General features: G+C 39.5%; 1 protein-coding gene across 3 annotated transcripts in view; it reads left to right on the plus strand.

Annotated features, from left to right (window-relative positions):
- The window catches only part of NFATC3 (nuclear factor of activated T cells 3), a gene marked incomplete at its 5' end in the record, with an annotated part of 124705 nt that overhangs the window by 42371 nt on the left and 60686 nt on the right, over window positions 1–21648 (plus strand). For all 3 annotated transcript variants that reach the window (XM_027775086.1, XM_014591008.2, XM_014591009.2), the window contains 1 exon segment: window positions 17778–17977. In XM_027775086.1, the coding sequence (XP_027630887.1) occupies window positions 17778–17977 (200 nt within the window).

Genomic DNA, 21648 nt, shown 5'->3' on the forward strand with positions numbered 1-21648 from the left:
CCCAAACAAAAAAAACCCCCCCCCCCCCAAAAAAAAAAAAAAAAAAAGAAGAAGAAAACAGTGAACATTTTGACATGATATATTTAACGTATATGAAATGTATTTCATATATTAAAGTTTTGAATAATAGCAGTTCAATATTAACTCTAATTTTACTCGAATAAAATAAAACAAAGAACTGTTGAATCTTACATATTGTTCTTTAAGAGTTCCTAAAAAAGCTAAGATCAAAAAGAGATTAAATAAATTATGGAGAGATTGAACTCATTTCAGATTTATATGATAGGAATTGATTCCCTGCTTTGAAAAATAAAGTTATTTTCTTTCTTTCTTTATTTTTTGGAAAGGTTTTTGCTATAGGGCACATGCACTCACCATAAAGACAGAGACAGAGAGACAGAAAGCGAGAAGTCGGGGTATTGGCCATGCTGCAATCCCTTCTCCTCTATTCTCCTCTCGGGATCTTGGTCAGACTGGCATGCATGCACATGCGCCTGGCATGAGTTTTAAGTCACCAGGTCCGGAACTCGAACCGCAGTTTACTACATGGGAGTCCAGGCACATAGCCATTACGCTAACTACTGGTCCCTTAATCTTTTTCCTTTTTTTTTTGGAAGTTATTTTCTTTCTTAAACTTCTTGCTCCTACTTTCTATCTCTTGAATTTTCTTTTTCTTTTTTTTTTTTTAAGAATTATTTTATTTAACTTTATTTATTTATTTATTTAAATTTGACCAGAAAGGGACAGAGCAAGAGAAAGAAAGGGGGGAGAGAGAGCGAGAGAAAGTGAGAAAGCAAGTCCATGGACTCGAACCGCAGTTGGCCATGTGGGAGTCCAGTGACCTTAACCACCATGCCACCTGCTGGCCCCTCTTGAATTTTCTTGACACTGTTTTTCTTTTCAGATCTATGACTGCTTCCCCCTCTGTAATGTATCTCTTTGGATTAAGTGCTCACTACTAGTTTTTAATTGATTTCATTGTTGGTTTTTCTTTTTTAATATTATTATTTAATTTTATTTATTATTATTGTTTGCTATACTGCACATGCATTTGCTAGAGAAAGGCAGACAGAGAGAGAGAGGGAGAGAAGGAAAGTGAGAAAGGAAGTTGCCAGGTCCAGGACTTGAACCATGGTCGGCCATGTGGGAGTCCAGCACCTTAACCACCTCGCCACCTGCTAGCCCCCATTTTTGTTTTTTCTTTGTGGAGCTCTGTGGATTCTGTATTCCTGGGGTTCTTTACTATTTGGAAATGTCTATTCTTTATATATTCAAACATCAGAATGACTATATATTGCAATCCTGAATCATCCATTTTTTTTTTTTCATAACTGTGGAGACATTTATTTTCTTGTGTTTTATGCCATTGAGTAGTGAAGCTGAATGAACCAATTTAAAGTGACTTTCAGTAAATACTAGGGGACTTCAGCAAGTTTGTGAAAAAATGGGATTAAAGAATGAGTTTATTTTGGTGCAAGAAATTTTGAAATCCATGTTGGTTTTTTTTTTTTTTTTTTTTGGGGGGGGGAGATTTTTGCTATAGGGCATGTGTGCTCGCCAGACAGAGAGAGAGAGAGAGACAGAGAGACAGAAAGCGAGAAATCACCCCCCAGGGTGGATGGCCACGCTGCAATCCCTTCTCCATTCTCCTCTTGGGATCTTGGGCACACACGCACATTCACATGCGCCCAGCGTGAGTTTAAGCCACCAGGTCCGGGACTCGAACTGTGGTCGACTACATGGGAGCCCAGCGACATAGCCATTATGCCAACTGCTGCTCCCTAGTTTTTTCATATTATGAATTTCCCGTAACTTTTTGAAGACTCATGTACAGTTTATGAACCATCATTCCTTGTATTAGCCATTTTATGATTTATCATTATTATCTAAATATACTGTGTGGTTCTCTTTTTTTTTTTTTTAACTTTTTTTCTTTTTTGAGAGATTTTTTGCTTTGGGGGCTTGTGCTTGCTGGAGAGACAAAGAGACTGAAAGTGAGAAATCACGCCCCAGGGAGAATGGCCACTCTACAGTCCCCTCTCCTTCACTCTCCTCTTGGGATGTTTATACCATCTTCTGGTCCCACTGTTCTTGATAAAGATTTATATTTTAGATAGGTTTTTAATTTTCACAGGAAATGTCAGGAAAACACAACATGAATTTTGCTGTTTGTTATTAGAGTCATATTTTGTTGTTAAATGAGAGTTTAGTGGGCGCAGTGGTTAAGGCACTAGACCTCCACATGGCTGACTGTGGTTTGAGTTACTGACTTAAGACTTGAAAACTCACGGCAAAAATTTAAAAAAAATAAAAAAGAGTTTATCTCCGTTTAAGGAAGCAAGTTTTTGCTTAGTTTCCTGTATCTTTGACTTTTATTGCCAGAAAATAAATTATTTACAAGAGCATAATGAAAAAAGTCTAGTAGGGGTCCATACTGTGTGTTTCTCTAGTTTTCATTTAATTCAAAACTGTTTCTGGGGCCAGCAGGTGGCGTGGTGGTTAAAGCACATGGCCAGCTACGGTTCCAGTCCTGGACCTGGTGGCTTGATTTCTCACTTTCCTAAATGAATGAATAAATAAATAGAAGTAAATAATTATTTTTTAAAAAATGAATGAAAACTGTTTGCCTGCTTACCGAGAGATGGACATTTCTGGTATCCTAAGTGGTTTTTTTTTTTTTTTTTTTGGAGAGATTTTTGCTATAGGGCGCATGCGCTCACCAGACAGACAGAGAGAGGCAGAGAGACAGAAAGCGAGAAATCAAAATCATCAATGGCCACGCCGCAATCCCTTCTCCTCCATTCTCCTCTCGGGATCTTGGGCATGCACACACACGCGCCTGGTGTAAGTTTAAGCCACCGGGTCCGGGACTCAAACTGCGGTCGACTACGTGGGAGTCCAGCGACATAGCCATTACACTAACTGCTGGTCCCAGAGGTTTTGTATTCTTATGAGTGATTGTTTTTTTTCCTAATTTGTTCCTTGAAGAGTTATTTTGTTATACTTGAAATGACTGGTTTAACCAGAATATGTCTGGATGTTTATGGTTCTTTTTTTCTTCCTTACTGGGCGGAGAGAGTTAGATATTTTTGGCAGGGTCTCCTTCTGTCATGATCTTCCTTCCCAGTTAGCTAGGATTTTAGTGGAACATAATCATCCTCAACCTGTTCTGGTTAGTCCAGGAATCCTGGCCTCCCATTTGGCTCCAGCCTCCTAGGCAGTGCCATTGCAGCTGGGCCATGGATGTTGGTGGTGGGTCTTTATCAGTTTTTCCCGGTATGATGCAACTTGTCAGTCTTTCAAGAAATTCTTTGTTCCTTTGTGTAAGAAAATTGTTATGTATTACGTGTCTGTATACATTTGTTTGGCCTTTACTTCAGTGGCTCTAATTAATGTTTAGATATTGACTTTGTTTTGCCTGTCCTACATATATATATATTCTTTCTTTTCTTTTTTTAAAAGGTTTTTGCCATAGGGTACAAGCGTTCACCAGAGAGCTATAAAGAGACGGAAAGTGGGAAAGCACTCCTTGGATGGGATAGCCACCACAATCCCTTCTCTTTCATTTTCCTCTTGGAATTTTGAGCATGCATACATACTCGCCAAGTGTATTTTCAAGCTGTGGAGTCCAGGACTTAAACTGCATTTGGCCATGTGGGAGTTAGCTCCTTAGCCACCACACCACTTGGTGGCCTCTCTATCTATTTTCTTTTATCTGGATACCTTGATGTCTCTCATCATTTATTATGTTTCTCAAGTTTTGTTTTTTTTTTAACCAAAGGGAATGTACACTCTCTGGAGAGAGAGAGAGAGAGCTCCCTATGGGGCATGATCACGTCACAACCCTTTATCTCTCATTCCTTTTGGGATTTGGGTACATACACATACTCCCAGCATATTTTTCAAGTGTCAAATGTAGGACTATAACCATGGCCATGTGGGCTATACTGCCTTAACAGTCAGGCCATGGCCTGGCCCATTAAACCTTATTTTCATATTATTTGATCATGTTATTGTTACTGTTGCTTAGTATTTCTAATTTATTTATTAGATCTGTAATTTTGAATTGGTTTCACATTTTAATTAATTTCTTGGGTCTATTTTTCACTTATTTGGTATTTTATCATATTTGACCTCTTGGTTTTTCTTGAATTGTATTTTTAAGGTTTTTAGTGTGAAACGCAGAGAAGCAGTCTGATTTCTAGTCCCTTTTTTTGTATTTGTGCTTTTTGTTGTTGAGGGAGAGGTTTTTTTTTAATGTTCTTCAAATATATTTTGTATAAGTTCTTTTTTTGAATAAAATAAAAACAAAAAATCTGTATTAAGATTGCCTGATTACCATGCCATTTTTGTTCTTGTTTGAGAGTCTTCATCTGTAGCCCGAGAATTAGGTATTAAGTTAGGATAGTCCTTGTTAGGTTTGGCCCAAGAAAGTGGACAATATCAGGTGTAATGGCCCATTCCTAGTATTCTCATATGTATCATATTTTCATGAGCATTGCTTGTTCCCTAGTATAGTCCAGTGCCCTCTTGACCTTTTCTGTCTTTGCCAAATGTACTGGAGCAGAATGTCAGATGCTTTTTTTTTTTTTTTTTTCATACTTCAGAAGGTTCATGTGCTTGCTTTTGAGAAACAGAAACAGAAAAAGAAAAAGAAAGCACTCCTCCTAAAGGGGGTATGATCATGCCAGAATCCCTTCTCCATTTTGTCATCCTCTGTGGATTTTGAGTATATATGCACAGGTGCCTGACATGTGGTTTTTTGTTTGTTTTTTTAAGAGGGAGGTATTTGCTGTAGGGTTTGTGTGCTTGCTGAAGAGACAAACACACAGAAAGCGAAGAGGGGAAATCCTCCAGGGGAGATGGCTACACTGCAGTCCCTTCTCCGTTCTCTTCTTGGAATTTTGGGCACACAGGTGGCAAGGGTGAATTTCAAGCCCCCGGGTCTTGGACCCTAGCCGAAGTCAGCCATGCTTAAAAGACACACACACACACACACACACACACACACACAGAGAGAGAGAGAAATCATCCCCTTGCCCCCCGTTGGGTTGGCTATATCATAATCCTTTTTTCTTCATTATTCTCTCATTTTGAACACACATGCACACATGCCCAGCATGTCTTTCAAGCTACTGGGTCCAGGACTTGAACTACACAGCTGGCTATGTCGGATCCAGCTGCCTTTAATTTCCATACCACCTACTGGCCCACTTATTTTTGTTTTTTGTGGCTTTAGTTCTTGAATCGGTGTTGAGTGTTACCGAATACTTTTTCTTAAGGATTTGTTCTCAATTTTAAGGGTGTAGTAAAAGAAGCATGCAGGTAGTGTCTTAATTTTTTCCTTGTGTTTTCTGTAACAGGGTGACTTCATAGATGGAAAGTGTAAAATAGAGACTGAATGTTCCTTTTTTTCTTAAGAGAGGTTTTTTCTATAGAGTACATATGCTCGCCAGAAAGACAGAAAGAGACAGAGACATAGAAAGTGAGAAATCAACCCCTGGGTGATGGTCACACTGCAATCCCTTCTCTAGTCTCCTCTCAAAAATTTTGGTATGCACGCACAAGTACCTGGTGTGAGTTTTATTTATTTATTTTTTAAAAGATTTATTTATTTATTTATTTTAATTTGACCACAGAGAGACAGAAACAGAAAGAGAGGGAAAGTGAGAAAGTAAGCCATGAGGTCCAGGACTTGAACTTGTGGTTGGTCATGTGGGAGTGTTCAGCACTTGAACCAACACACCACCAGCTAGCTCCTGTGGTATGAGTTTTTTGTTTTTGTTTTTGTTTTTTAAGAGAGATTTTTACTGTAGGGTGTGTGTTCTCATCAGAAAGAGAGAGAGGGAGGGACAGACAGAAAGTAAGAAATCACCCTCCACCCAGGGGAGATATCCACACTGCAGTCCCTTCTCTTCCATTCTCCTCTTGGGATCTTGGGCACACATGCACAAATGCCCGGCATGAGTTTAAGCCGCCCAGTCCGGGACTTGAACTGTGGTCAACTAAGTGGAAATCTAGCGACGTAACCATTATGCCACCTGCTGGTCCCCGTGGTGTGAGTTTTAAGTCGCTGGGTCTGGGACTTGAACCACAGTAGACTATGTGGGAGTCCAGTAACATAGCCATTATATCATCTCTGGTCCTGAGACTGAATGTTCTTTAATTATTATTTTGGACTGATAGATGAGTAATATATATTGTCTAATTTTTTTTAATAATTTATGTTTAGGTGGTATAGAGTTATGCAGCATTGTTAAGAATCTCCTTCTGGGGCCAGCAGGTAGAATAGTTTTTAAGATGCTGAACACCCACATGGCCGATGGCCGTTTGAGTCCTGGACCCAGCAGCTTGAAATTCAAACCAGGCACATGTGTGTGTATGCCCAAAATCCTGAGAGGAGAATGGAGAAGAAGAGATTGCAGCATGGCCATCTCCCTCTTCCAGAGTGACTTCTCATTTTCTATCTCTTTGTCTCTCTGGTGAGTGCCCACACTCTGTGGCAAAAATCTCTGGGGGAAAAAAAAAAGAATCTCCTTCCAAGTTCCTAGTGATTTTGGGTGTTGTTTTTTTTAAATATCCCATTGTCCTTTATACATAATGTCTTCATATTGGGGAAGGGAAATCTCTCCATTTAGTGCCTTCAAAATGCACAGCCCAAGAGAGAAATACTAGGTTTCCCAACAACCCAAAAATGTAATTTAATCTAAACCAAAACTGAATTGTGTACTTGCTGTTGAGAAACTAAGCTTTAATAAATTTAACATAGCTTTTAATGAGTATTTAATCAGATTATTTTACTTTTTATACTTACGCAAATATAAAAGAATTGTGTATTTAATTATCAACAATAAGTTTTGTTGGAATTCACTGGTGAAAAATAATACATTTTTGTCACTAGGATAGAGACTTGTCTTTCTGAATTTCGTTTTAAATAATTTAAATATTTATAGAACTAATGATATGTTATTTAACAATAACATAGATTCTCTGTATGTTTTAAAACAGTTTAGGTTTTTGAAAGAAATACTTTAAAAGAATTTGTTGGGACCGGCAGGTAGTGTGGTGGTTAGGGGTGCTGGACTCCCACATGGCCCACCCTTTTCAAGTCCTGGACCTGATGATTTCACTTTCCCTCTCCATGTGTCGTTCTCATTTTGCCTGTCTCTCTCTGGTCAAATTAAAACAATAATAAATAAAGTTAAATAAAATAATTCTTTTTTTAAAAAAGAATTTGTTTTATTATGAACATTTTTCCAAAATATGCCAGAAGACAATGTGCTACTTAAATTGCACAATTCAGTTGCATTTTTTGGGTTTGTGCTGCTGTTAATTATAAAAATTGTCTTTTTTGTAGTGCTTGTTTCAAAGCATTGTTTATTTAATTTTACTATTTTTAATTTGCTATAGAGCCTGTGCATTCACCAGAGAGAGACACAGGGAGAGAGAGAGAAAATGAGAAAGCAAACCACCAGGTCCAGAGCCCCAACTACAGTTGGCCATATGGGAATCCAATGCTTCAACCACCACACCATCTGCTAGTCACTATAAGGCTTTTTATTTTTTTTAAATAACTATTTTTTATTTAATACTATTATTTTTAAATCGGATCAGAGAAAGTCAGAAAGCAAGCCGCCAGGTCTAGGACTTAAGCGGCGCTTTACCACTGCCCCCCCCCCACCACCCACACGCCACACACCAGTTTGCCTTCTTATCTACCATGGGACTTTTTATAGTTTACAAATTGTTTTCTTAGAGTTTACTTGTAATTTTAATAAAAGTTCTTTGAAAAGGGCAAGCAATCACATTTTTACAGATGACCAGAGATATCTTAAACCCAGGTCTTTTGAATCTGCTGTTCTTCTTTACATTGTTCCTTGTTACCTCTTACACTGTATGTTAGATGACCCTGTATGACCTTTAGATAATTCCCCCCACTCCAAAATAAAGGAAATGCTTATAACAACCTTTCCCTCTGGCCAGACCCCTGCATTACTGGCAGCGGACACCCATAGATGAGCCTGTAAGGTTACAGTGGCAAGTAAGCTCATCAAAGTACCTGCCATTTCATGATCTTACTCCCTCCATCCCTCTCATATAAATAAATCACATCTCCTTGCTTCAGACCCCAAGCACTCTTTTTCTTAATAATCTTTCCTTTTTCTTTTGAGATGACCGCCACTTGACTCTTACTCAGAACTGTGACACTGTAGTTATAATTTCATCATGCTTTCCATTTTAAATTTTAATTAAAAATTTTATTTTTATGTATTTTTTTAAAATTAGGGTCTTGCTCTTTTGCTCAATATGGCCTCATAATTGGGATGCTCTGGGCCAGCTGGTGGCATAGCGGGATCCCACATAGCCAACTGAGTGGTTCAAGTTCCAGACCCTGTTGCTTGAGCATCACACCAGGTGCATGTATGTGCATGCCCAAAAGCCCAAGGGGGGCATGGAGGAGAGGGAATTGTTCATGGCCATTTTCCCCTCTCCCTCTCCCACAGGGTGATTTCTCAGTTTCTGTCTCTCTCATGAGCACACACACCCTATAACAAGAACTTAAAAAAAAAGTGAACCTCTAACCTCAGCCTCTTCAGTATCTGATAATAGTGTCATTTTATAAAGTACTTTTATATTATCTCATTTAATTCTCTAAACATTTTTAAACAGTCTCGCTTTTAAAAAGATTTATTTATTTAACTCCATTTGTTATTTTTATTTTTTAATTTGACCAGATAGCAAGCGAGAGAAAGGGAAAATGAGAAAGTAAGCCACCAGGTCCAGGACTTGAATCGCGGCCAGCCTTGTGGGAATCCAGCACCTTTAACCACCACACCACCTGCCGGCCCCTAAACAGCCTCATTTTTAACTTGAAGTCAATCAAGTATTTCACAACTCCTCAAGTCTTTGCTAAAATCTTAGGCCTTGTTTACCATTATTGTATTTCAAGCTCTCCTCCCTTGTATTAATTATGGTAGGCTAACTAATGTAACTAATAATCCCCAATTTTCAGTGACTTAGGACCAGAAAAAAAGTTCATTTCACATTCTTTAAAATTGTCACTGAGGGTTTAAATCTGTGTGTCTTGTGATGCCACTTTCATGCACAGCTCCTAACCGTCCCTGGGAAAGAAGAAAAAAAACCTTAGGCAGGAGGCACATAAAGTATAGTCTAGTTAGATGTGCAAATGAGACAGTAACAATAAAGTATGATGAAAGTTTAACAATAAAGTATGATAAAAGCAGATGGTGCAATGATTACATTGCTGGACTCCCATGTAGTCAACTGCGGTTCAAGTCCTAGACCTGGCACCTTGAAACTCATGCTAGGCATTATGTGTGCACGTGTCCAAAATCCCAGGAGAATGGAGGAGAAAGGATTGCAGCATGGCCATTCCCACTGGAGGAGTAATTTCTCACTTTTTCTCTCGCTGTGTCTCTGATGAGCACAAACACCCTATAGCAAAAAAAAACTATTAAAAAAAAAAAGGTTAATGGAGGAAATTCAGATCTCTACTAGAGAAAATAGGAACCTGAAACCCAGATGAGAGTGTTATATCAGGAACTGCTTGTTTGAGGAAAGTTTCTAGGTAGTTAATAAGCAAACATTATCCAAGGCAAAGATACATACTAAGGAGGGAAAAGTGCTAAGTAGAGGAAAATGGTTAGAGCTGCACTGTCCAATTCAGTAACCACTGGCCACATGTGGTTGTTTAAAATAACTAAAGATAAAAATTCAGTTTTTCTGTTGTGTTAACATTTTTTTTAAGAATTATTTTATTTAACTTTATTTATTTATTTAAATTTGTCCAGAGAGGGACAGAGTGAGCAAGAGTGAGAAAGGGAAAGTGAAAAAGAAAGCCACCAGTATTTGAACTGCCGTTGGCCCTGTGGGAATCCAGCACTCTTAATCACCCACTACCTGCTGGCCCTAGTATTAACAACATTTTAAAGCAGTCACAAAAGACCACATATTATATGGTTTCGTTTATTATATGATTCTATTTATATGAACTATCCTGAATAGGGAATCCATAGGTATGGAAAGTAGATTAACTTTTGTCTACATCTGAGAACAGGTTGAGGAGAAGTGAGGAGTAACCGGCAATAGGTGTAAGTTTTCTTTTTGGAGATGACAAATATATTGCAAAATAGATGGTGGTGATGGTTACACAACTCTGTGAATATACTAAAAACACTGAACTGTACAACTGAAAGGTGTTAATGGAATTTTTTTTTAACATTTAATTTTATACATTATTATTTTTTAAAAGATTTATTTATTTGTAATTTTATTATTATCATTATTCTTCGATTTTGACCAGAGAGAGACAGACAGAGAGAAAGGGAGAATGAGAAAGCAAACCGCCAGGTCCAGGACTTGAACCATGGTTGGCCATGTGGGAATCCAGTGCCTCAACTACTATGCCACTTGCTGGTCCCGGAATTTTTTTTTTTTTTAAAGAATTATGACTCAATAAACTTGTTCAGAAAAAGAAAAAAAAAAACTTTAAAGCTTAGTAGTCACTAGCATCAGTAGCCACTATGGAAATGCAAATTCAAACCACAATAAGGCACTATTACATACCTATTAGAATAGCTAAAGTGAAAACTAGTGAAAAACACTAAATGCTGGCAAGGAATTATTGAAATTGGATGGTTCATAAACTGTTAATGAGAATGTAAAATGATGTAGCCACTCTGGAATATAGTTTGTCAGGTTCTTATAAAATGAAGTTTACAGGACCAACAGTTAGCGTAATGGCGATGTTGCTGGACTCCCATGTAGTTGACCGGGGTTTGAGGCCTGGACCCAGTGGCTTAAACTCACTTTGGGTGCGTGCCCAAGATCCCGAAAGGAGAATGGAGGAGAAGGGATTGTGGTGTGGCCATCCCCCCGGGGGGTGATTTCTTGCTTTCTGTCTCTCTGTCTCTCTCTGTGTTTCTGGCGAGCACACGTGCCCTATAGCAAACAGATCTCTCCAAAAAAGAAACTTAGGCTTCCCGCAGAACTCAATGTTACATGGGCGATTATCACAGAAAAGTAAAAATATACACGTACACAGTAACCTATATACTAATGAACATAACAACTTATTGTTTGGTTTTAATCTTTTGCTATAGAGCATGTGTGCACTCGCTGGAGAGAGAGAAAGAATGAATGTGAGAAAGCACCCTACAGTGGGAATGAACATACCATAATACATTCTCCTCCAGGGATTTTGAGCATGCTCACACATGTATCTCTCATGTTTTTCAATCCGCCAGGTCCATGACTCAAACCACATAGTTGGCTATGTGAGACCCAGTTGCTTTAACTATTGTGCCACTTAGCTGGCCCACAACTTTTTGTGTTATTTTTTGTTTTTGATTTTGCTGTAAAGCTTGTATGCATGCTGGTCTGGGGTGTGTGGGGTGAGAAATCAGCCCTCGAGGGGAATGGTAACATTGCAGTCCCTTCTTTGGCAGTTGGCCACATGGGATCCAGCACCTAAACTGCCCGCCATCTGCTGGTCTCATGTAACTTTTTTTTTAGAGTTTTTGTTTTTTTTTTTTCAGTTGGTCCTATGTGTTTGCCAGAGACCGACAGAGACAGTGAGAAATCACTTCACAGAGGGGATGGCCACACTGCAGTCCCTTCTCCTCTATTCCTCTTCTGGGATTTTAGGCAGGTGTGTGTGTGTGTGTGTGTGTACACACACACCCCTGGCATGATTTTCAAACTGCCAGATCTGGAACTTCAATTGTGGTTGGCCATGTGGGAATCCAGCGTCTTCACCTGTATGCCATCTACTGATCCCTGCAACTTTATTTTTAATTGCTCCATATTTAAAACAACTCAAGTGGATAAATAGTTAAATGTTGGTATATCCTTATAATGTACTACCCCTCAGCAATAAAAAGGAACTAACTGTTGATACATGCAGCAACTTGGATGGTTCTCCATGGAATTATGTTGAATGAAGAAAAGTCAGTCTCCAAGGATTACATACCGTATTATTCCATTTATATAACACTTTCAAAATGACAAAACGATAGAGTTAGATAATAGATTAACAGTTGCCAGGGAACAGGGACTGGTTGAGGGGGCAAACATAAAGTGGTAGCACATGAGAGTTCCTTTGTGGTGATGGCATAGTTTTGTATCTTGACTCTGGTAGTAGTTAATTCAGTCTGTACCTGGAATAAAATTGTATACAGACTTTTTCTTTCTTTCAAATGAATGTATCTGAAAATAGTAAAAACTGAGTAAGATCTATGGTCTAGTTGACATTATTGTACCAATGTCAATTTTCTGGTTTTGTTATTATACTTCAGCCCAATATTGTAGCTGTGTATTCTATTAACAATTGTGGGAAGCGAGGTGCAGGATACATGGGACTAGTAATATGTGTACTATTTTTGTAACTTCTTCCAGGTCTCATTATTTAAGAATAAAAGTCTTTTTTAATAAGACTTATGTATTATACAGTTGAGTTTTATTGAGGCATAAATATTTTGAGTCTTATCATAAATGTTACTAAAATGTGAAAAATTAGGTTTATAGTATTATTTCATTTGTAGACTTTTTCAATTTTTAGTAATTTATATTAAGGAAATTAAATTTTGTATTTTTATTATTTCTATAGTGTGTTGTCAGGTTTCTAGCTATATTCAGATTCCCTCCCCCCAAATAATTTACCAGAACTGATACTAGAACTGCTCTTATTCAAGTTGCTGTAGTCTGTCCTGTGGTGACCTTCATTCAGGCTTTAACACTCCAGCTTTAGTTAAATTAAGCAGGCGCAGACCTTTGCTATGGAAACGATACAGAAACATAATAAACAACTTGGCTAACTTTCTTCTATAAAGTAAGGGATGACCTGAAGAGAAATACACTAATACTATATTGAGGTTTTTAGGGAGTACTGTTAACAGTAGTGATAATTTGTTCACTGCCTATAATGTGTAAATGCTTCTTTGGAAATGAGATAGGAATGTAGTCTAAATAGTTTATTTGATCTTCTTTATAGTTCCTGAGATACAAAGGGGTAGCCTATTTTTCTAATGCTATGGTATATGTACTTGGAACATATGTTATGAAATATATTTTCTTTGCAATCTTATATGTATGATTACCTTCCTTCAACACAAGTTTACTTTACTGAAGTATAAAGGACAGGTGGTTATGTCTTTGCCAAGCTAGTATAAATGTGACTCATCTAATATGACTAGGATCTTTTGGTAATGTAGTGCTTACCAACATGTTATGTGATACTTGGATAACGTAGTAGGTAGCAATAAAATTTTTAATTTGTATTTTCTATTTTAGATTTAGCTATTTCATTTTGACCTGTTACTTTAGTGACTATAATTTCTTTCAATTACCAGAGGGCACGTGCACTTGCCAGAGAGACAGAGACACAGACAGACAGACAGTATTCTCGTAGTGGCGCATGATCACACCACAATCCCTTCTCCTCCATTTCTCCATCCCAACAGGATTTTGGGCATGCACACACATGTACGTGGCATGCTTTTTGTACAGCCAGTGTCAGTATTCAAATCATGGTCAGCTTTGTGGGATCCAGCTCCCTTAACCACTGAGCTATGGGACTGACCCTAAATGTTGATTTAACTTAAAAAGTTAATACAGCTTTACTACAAGTATGGGGAAGAAGAAGTGTATTTATTATTAAGAGCCATCGTTTTATCTTTCATGGTAGTTAATCAAAAGATAATATATTGGGAACCAGCAGTTAGTGAAATGGCTATGTCGATGGACTCCCACGTAGTCAACCGCGGTTCGCGTCCCGGACCCGGTGACTTAAAACTCATGCCGGGCGCATGTGCGTGCATGCCCAAGACCCCGAGAGGAGAATGGAGGAGAAGGGATTGCGGTGTGACCATCCCCCCTGGGGAGTGATTTCTTGCTTTCTGTCTCTCTGTCTCTCTCTGTCTGTCTGGTGAGCGCACGCACCCTATAGCGAAAATCTCTCCAAAAAAAAAAGGGTAATATATTTAACTCTCTTCCCCTTTGGTCAAATTAAATAAATAAATAAATAAAAATAAAATAATTCTAAAAATAAAATTGTCATAAACTTTGGTGGCTGTATCTTTAAGTATTATGCCTCTTTAGTTGCTGATCTTCTAGACTAGTGGTTCTCAACTTTTGTCAGTACAGCTCTACCCTTTAAAAACAACTTAAACAAGGGCCAGCCGCATGGCCTAGTGGTTAAGGGAGCCAGACCATGTGGTTCAAATCCCAGACCTGATAGCTTTGAAAAATGCCGTGGGCACATATGCCCAAAATTTTTACAAGATGGAGAAATGGAGGAGGAGGATTGCAGTGTGACCACATCCCATTGGGGAGTACTTTCTCTCTCTGTACATAGGCCCTCCTGGCGGGGTCGGGAGATGGGGGGGGGGATAAAAAAAAAAAAAACTACAACAGATACTTTTCAATGCTACACTGTTAACTTGAAATGGAAATTTGAAGGTAATATAATCAACTACACATACTAATTTTAAACATCATATAACAGGCTGGCCTCATTATACAACAGATTTAGCCCTATGTGTTGGGATCCAAATCCTCCATGGCTGTACATGGTTTAAATCTTGACTCTCGCAGCTTGAAAAAACACTTCAGGTACACGGGTGTGTATATGCCCCAAATCCTTATGGAATGGAGAGATGGAGAAAGGATTATGTTATGACCCCATCACACTGGGAGATGCCTCTCCCTCCCATCCTTTCCCTCTCCCCCACCTCTCATAAGCACACATATCCTCTGACAAAAAGAAAGAAAGAACAATTTTATGTATAGTAGCATCTAAAAAAATTCAGTACTTAGGAATAAATCTAACCAAGGAGATGTAGAAGTTACATATTAGAAGAAATTAAAGATCATTTGGATAAGTGGGAAAAAATACTGTGTTCATGAATAGAAAGATTTAATATTAAGACATCAGTACTTCCTTAAGAGATCTATAGATTCGATGTAATCCCTATCAAAATTCTCATCACATCCAGAGGCCAGAAGTTGGTTTGGGAGGTAAGGTATTGGGTTCCCACAAGGCCAACCTGGGTTTGAGTTCTGAACCTGGCAGCTTGAAAATCATGCTGGGCACGTGTGTGAGTGCCCAAAATGCTGAGAGGAGAATGAAGGAGAAGGGATTTTGGCATAGCCATCCTTCCAGGGGTACTTTTCCACTTTCCCTTTCTCTTATCTCTGGTGAGAGCATGTGCTCTGTGGGAAAAACCTAGGGGACAAAAAAATCTCATATATACCCCTTCCCTCCCATCCCTAGAGTCTTGCTGTGTTGAGATCCTCCAGCCTCAGACTCCCAAATAGCTGAAACTACAGGCATGTGCCCTATGCTTAACTTTTTGGGTGAACTGGAAATTGATCCCAGCCTCCCATGTGACCTTAGGCTGTCAAGTAAGCAGTATTAACTGGCACATGTTAATACAGCTCACTCTAACAAGGTTTTTTTTTCCCCATAGAAAGAGAAAATGTGACTTCATGTGACTCCTCAAATTCACATGGAGTCACATGGGGTCCTAAACAGTCAAAACAGTTCTGAAAAGGAAGAATAAAGTTGGAGGACTCTTCACTTCCTGTTTTTGAAATCTTCTAGTATGATGCTGGCATAGATAGACTAGTGGTCTGGAATCGAAAGCCTAGAAACAAACCCTTACATATGAGAGGGGTTTTCAAAAAGTTCATGAACAAGTGGAGAGTTAATTTTATTTTAGTACAAAAATATTTTGAAATTCATTCATCATCTCCCCCCCCCCCCCCCGTTTTTTTTTTTGTTTGTTTGTTTTTTGGATTCTTGCATTAGGGCATGTGCACTTGCTAGAGAGAGACAGAGAAACAGGGAGATGGAAAATGAGAAATCACTCCCCAGGTGGGATGGCCATGCAACAATCCACAATCCCCTCTCCTTAATTCTCCCCTTAGGATTTTGTACATGCACACGTATACACCCAGCATGATTTTCAAGCCAGTGGATCTGGGACTTGAACAGCTGTCAGCCATGTGGGAGTCTAGCACCTTAACCACCATGCCATCAACTGGCCCCTTCATGATTTTTCTTTTTAAATAATTATTTAATTCCATTTGTTATTATTATTATTTTTGTAATTTGACCAAACAGAGTCAGGGAGAGAGAGAAAGGGAAAGCGAGAAAGCAAGCCACCAGGTCCAGGACTTGAACCACACGTGGCATGACTTTCAAGCTGCAGGGTCCAGGACTCTAATCACGGTCAGCCACATGGGAGTCTAGCACCTTAATCACAATGCCACCTCCTGGCCCCTGTTACACCCATTTTAAAATGTATCAACTTACTACCTGCTTATTTTTGGTTGCTCCCTGTGTGTTCAAGTCATTCTTTACATTTTTTTTGTGTAGTGTATGTTCAGTAGTTGTTATCTGCATGAAAATGGATCACAGAGATGCTACTCAGCCATCAGATTCTCCCTAACTGCTATTTGTGTATGGCCACATGTTGCTTAAGACAGGGATACTTTCTGTGAAATGCATCCTTAGGTGGTTTTTTCATTATGTGAACATCGTTTTGTGTACTTACACTGAGTTGGTATAGCCTGTTGGAATCTTTAAGACCACCATTGTATATGCGATCTGTTGTTGACTGAAACTGTCTTAAGTGATGCATGACTGTATGTCAGGTCCCTATTTCTCTTCATTGCCTCCTTTTTTGGTGGTGTTGTTTTAGCTTCTCATAGTTCCCACTTCTTCATGTAGATCTCCTGTAGTCGTCTTAACTTTAGCAATAGTGAAGGGTACTGGGCCAGCCAGGTGGTATGATAGTTAAGGAAACTAGATACCACATGGCTGACTATGAGGTTGAAGTTCTGAACCCGGCAGCTTGAAACACATGTTGGGCACATATGTATGCATGCCCAGAATCCTGAGAGGAGAATGGAGAAGGGGTTGCTGCATAGTCATTCTGCCTGAAAAAAGAAAGGGGTGGGAGATACCAAGGAAAGTCAAGTAGCCCAGCTTATTCAGTCAGTTGAAATTCTAATTTGGTAACATATGGAATAGTTGTTCAAACTTTGTACTAAAGCAAAGTGCCTCTGATTTTTTTTTTTTTTTGAGAGGTTTTCGCTATAGGGCGTGTGTGCTCGCCAGACAGTCAGAGAGAGACATAGAGACAGAATGTGAGAAATCACCCCCCCCCCAAGGGGATGGTCATGCTGCAATCCCTTCTCCTCCATTCTCCTCTCGGGATCTTGGGCACACACACACATGCACCCGGCGTGAGTTTTAAGCCACTGGGTCCAGGACGCGAACCGCGGTCAACTACATGGGAATCCAGCGACATAGCCATTATGCTAACTGCTGGTTCCTAGTGCCTCTGATTTTTAAGAGCTGGTGAGAGGGCCTTTCCACATACCCAAACCTATAGGTCTGGTTTGGTGATTGATTTGCATTGCCCAGAGTTTAGAATCTACATTTCTTTTGTGTTCTCCACACAGAGTCAGAAGGTTTTGTAAAATTTGTGTTAATCCTTATTTTTATTAAAAAAAAAAAAAAAAAAAAGAAGGCCCACATTCCTTTGGGTAACATATTCCAGTGCTTTAAACTTCTTAAACCACTTGAGAAATGAGGACTTACATTGATTCCTTTTTTTGTTATCTTTTGAAATAACATTTTACATGTGTATAGTATATATATGATACAGATATAGTAGATTTACTAAGGTTATTGTAAAATGCATGAATAATGAGTTGTGTTTTTTTGTGTTTGTTTTTTTTTTAATTAGCTCCTGGGCTTTAATGAAAAGCCAATAAATCTGCAGATGTTTATTGGAACAGCAGATGATCGATATTTACGACCTCATGCATTTTACCAGGTGCATCGAATCACTGGGAAGACAGTTGCTACTGCAAGTCAAGAGATAATAATTGCCAGCACAAAAGTTCTGGAAATTCCACTACTTCCTGAAAACAATATGTCAGCCAGGTATCTTCTTTTTTTTTTTTTTTTTGCTATAGGGCGCGTGTGCTCTCCAGATAGACAGAGAGAGACATAGAGACAGAAAGCGAGAAATCACCCCCCAGGGGGGATGGTCACACCACAATCCCTTCTCCTCCATTCTCCTCTCGGGATCTTGGGCACGCACGCACACGTGCCCAGCGTGAGTTTTAAGCCACCGGGTCCGGGACGCGAACCGCGGTCGACTATGTGGGAGTCCAGCGACATAACCGTTACGCTAACTGCTGGTTCCCAGCCAGGTATCTTAAAACAAAATGAGCAATTCTTTCTTTTCCTAAAATAACTCTCAGGAACAAAAACATGTGTGTTTCATTTTTAGTGTAAAACTAAGATACTCACTGTTCCAAATTACTGAATGACATTATATAAATAATTGTATGTGTGCATTTGCTAAGAGTGGTAGCATATATTGAGAAAGAAAACTGAATTCATCAGATATTTATGGACCAAATCAAGTGTCAGCTAAGTATCATCCTATGTGATAGCAGTAACAATATGTGGACTTGTCAAGTATTTTATAGTCAGTAGAATAAACAATAAATAAATAATCATAGTATAATTGTGATTATTAAGCTTCCTTAAGAAAAACGTGATTTTTACCTCCAGCCATCCCATATGATAAATTTCCAAATAAAATGAGGTGGCCATGGGGCAGCAGGTAGCATGGTGGTTAAGAGCTCTGGGTTCTCATATGGCTGATCGTGGTTTAAGTCCTGGACCTAGTGGCTTGCTTTCTCACTTTGCCTTTTTCTTTCTTTCTGGTCAGATTAAAAAAATAATGATAGCAAATGTAATTAAATAAATGAATAATTCTTTTTTAAAAAACTTATTTGTTTATTTGTGTGTTTTAGTTTGACCAGAGAGGGACAGAGCATGAGAGAGAAAGAGAGAGAGAAGGAAAGTGAGAAAGCAAGCCACCAGGTCCAGGACTTGAACCATGGTCAGCCATGTGAGAGTCCAGTGTCCTTAATAACCATGCCACCTGCTGGCCCCAATAATTCTTTTTTAAAAAATAGGGGTGGCCAACTTCTGAATGAGAATGCAGTAGAGTTTTGTTGAAGTGGATTAGTTAGGCTTGTATATAGGTGCCTATAACAGAAACCTGAAATACAGTGGCTTAAACAGTTAAGTTTAGTTTTTTTTTTTTTTGGAGAGATTTTCACTGTAGGGCGCGTGCGCTTGCCAGAGAGACAGAGAGAGACATAGAGACAGAAAACGAGAAATCACTCCCCAGGGGGGATGGTCATGCCGCAATCCCTTCTCCTCCATTCTCCTCTCAGGATCTTGGGCACGTACGCACACGCGCCCAGCGTGAGTTTTAAGCCACCGGGTCCGGGACACGAACCGCGGTCGACTACGTGGGTGTCCAGCGACATAGCCATTACGCTAACTGGTGGTTCCCGAAACAGTTAAGTTTAGTTTTTAATCACAAAAAAGAGAAATATACAGTTAGACATTTAAGGGCCAGCCCATTGGCTCCCTTAGTCATTGAGTCTCCTAGCTTCTGTTTTTTTCTTCTCTGCTATTTTAGCATGTGGTTTCCATTCTCAAGATTGTCTCATGATCAAAAATAGCTGCTGGAGTTCTAGCCATTATAACCATATTCCTAAAAGGAATAATGAGAGAGGAGTAGGAAGAAAGATAAAAGGGAACTTCTACCTGAGTCAGGCTTTTTTTTTTTTTTTTTTTGAGAGGTTTTTGGTGTAGGGTGTGTGCGCTCGCCAGAAAGACAGAGAGATAGAAAGCGAGAAATCATCCCCCAGGGGAAATGGCCACGCCACAATCCCTTCTCCTCCATTCTCCTCTCAGGATCTTGGGCACGCACCATGCACACACATATGCCTGGCATGAGCAGTCTGCTACATGGGAGTTCAATCACATAGCCATTACTCTGACTGCTGGTCCTGAGTCAGGCCTCTTTAAAGAGCTTTTCCCAGAAATTTACCCAACACTTCTATATCTCATTGATCATACGTATATATAAGGAAGACTTGAATATAGTTTTTTACCTGAATACATTGCTATGTATAACAATATAGAGATCTGTTATAAAAAATGAACTGGGAACAATATCAAGTAGGCAACTGTTAATTTGCCACAACTAGGTGTATGAAACTGAGTTTTGTTGAAGAAGTTGCTTTAAACTACAATACAGTCCAGACCTTTCTTAAAGTGACATTAACTGGCTAACAGGTAGCATGATGGGCCAGCGGGTGGCATGGTGGTTAAGGCACTGAACTAACACATGGTCAACTACAGTTCAAGTCTTGGACCTGGTGGCTTGCTTTCTCATTTTCCTTCCCTCTCTGTCTCTCTCTGTTGAGCACATATGCCCTATAGCAAAGTTCTAAAAAAAAGAAACAATGATGATAAAATAAATTAATAAGTGGTTTTTTGGGGGGGATGGGGGTTGCAATAGGGCGCATTTGCTTGCCAGAAATACAGAGAGAGACAGAGAGACAGAAAGTTAGAAATCACCCCCCAGGGAGGTTGACCACACTGCAATCTCTTCTCCTCCATTCTCCTCTCGGGATCTTGGGTACACATGCCCACCTGCCTGGTGTGAGTTTAAGCCTCCAGGTCCAGGACTCGAACCACGGTCTACTACATAGGAGTCTAGCAACGTAGCCAATATGCCAACTGCTGGTTCCTAAATAATTTTTTAAAACTGACTTTAACATCTATCCCAGGTAAGAATTACTGTAAGAACAATCCTATAAAAACTCAGATTTTAGTCTTGAACTCTCTTCTCTTAATTACATAGTTAAATAACTTTTTAGATAAACTGAATATATCCCCAAGGGCATAGAAACTGATATGATTCTACTATAGTAAAATTAAAATCGTCTCAGGATGAGCAGATGGTGTGGAGGATAGGGTACTGAACTCCCACATTTCTGACCACAGTTTGAATCCCGTACCCTGTGGGTTGAAAATCATATGGGCACTTGTGCATGCATGCCCAAAATTCCAAGAGAAGAGTGGAGGAGAAGGGACTGTAGTGTGGCCTTCCCCCTTGGGGGGGTGATTTCTTGTTTCCCATCTCTCTGTCTCTCTCTGGCACACACGCTATGGCAAAAAAAAAAAAAAGGAATTGTCTCACGAAGTAACTTATCCTGTTACCTACTTATCAAAAGAGAAAAGGTAATATATTTTAAAATAAATTCTTATTTCACCTGCTTTATTAAAATGGATAATGCTCAGGGTCAGCAGGTGGTTTGGTGGTTAAGGTGCTGGACTCCCACATACCCAACCATGGTCTGCGTCCCCAACATGGTGGCTTGAAACTTAGTTGCTTGAAACTTACACTGGGTGCATGTGTGCCCAAAATCCCAGAAGGGGCTGGCAGGTGTCATGGTGGTTAAGGTGCTGGACTTCCACATGGCCGACCACAGTTCTAGTCCTGAACCTGGTGGCTTGCTTTCTCACTTTCCCTTTCTCTCTGGTCAAATTAAAAAATAAATAATAATGCGGGAACCAGCAGTTAGCGTAATGGCTATGTCGCTGGACTCCCACGTAGTCGACCGCGGTTCGTGTCCCGGACCCGGTGGCTTAAAACTCACGCCGGGCGCGTGTGCGTGCGTGCCCAAGATCCCGAGAGGAGAATGGAGGAGAAGGGATTGCGGCGTGACCATCCC

The sequence above is a fragment of the Tupaia chinensis genome, unplaced genomic scaffold (genome assembly GCF_000334495.1).
Source record: "Tupaia chinensis unplaced genomic scaffold, TupChi_1.0 Scaffold000523_1, whole genome shotgun sequence".
Lineage (NCBI taxonomy): Eukaryota > Metazoa > Chordata > Mammalia > Scandentia > Tupaiidae > Tupaia > Tupaia belangeri.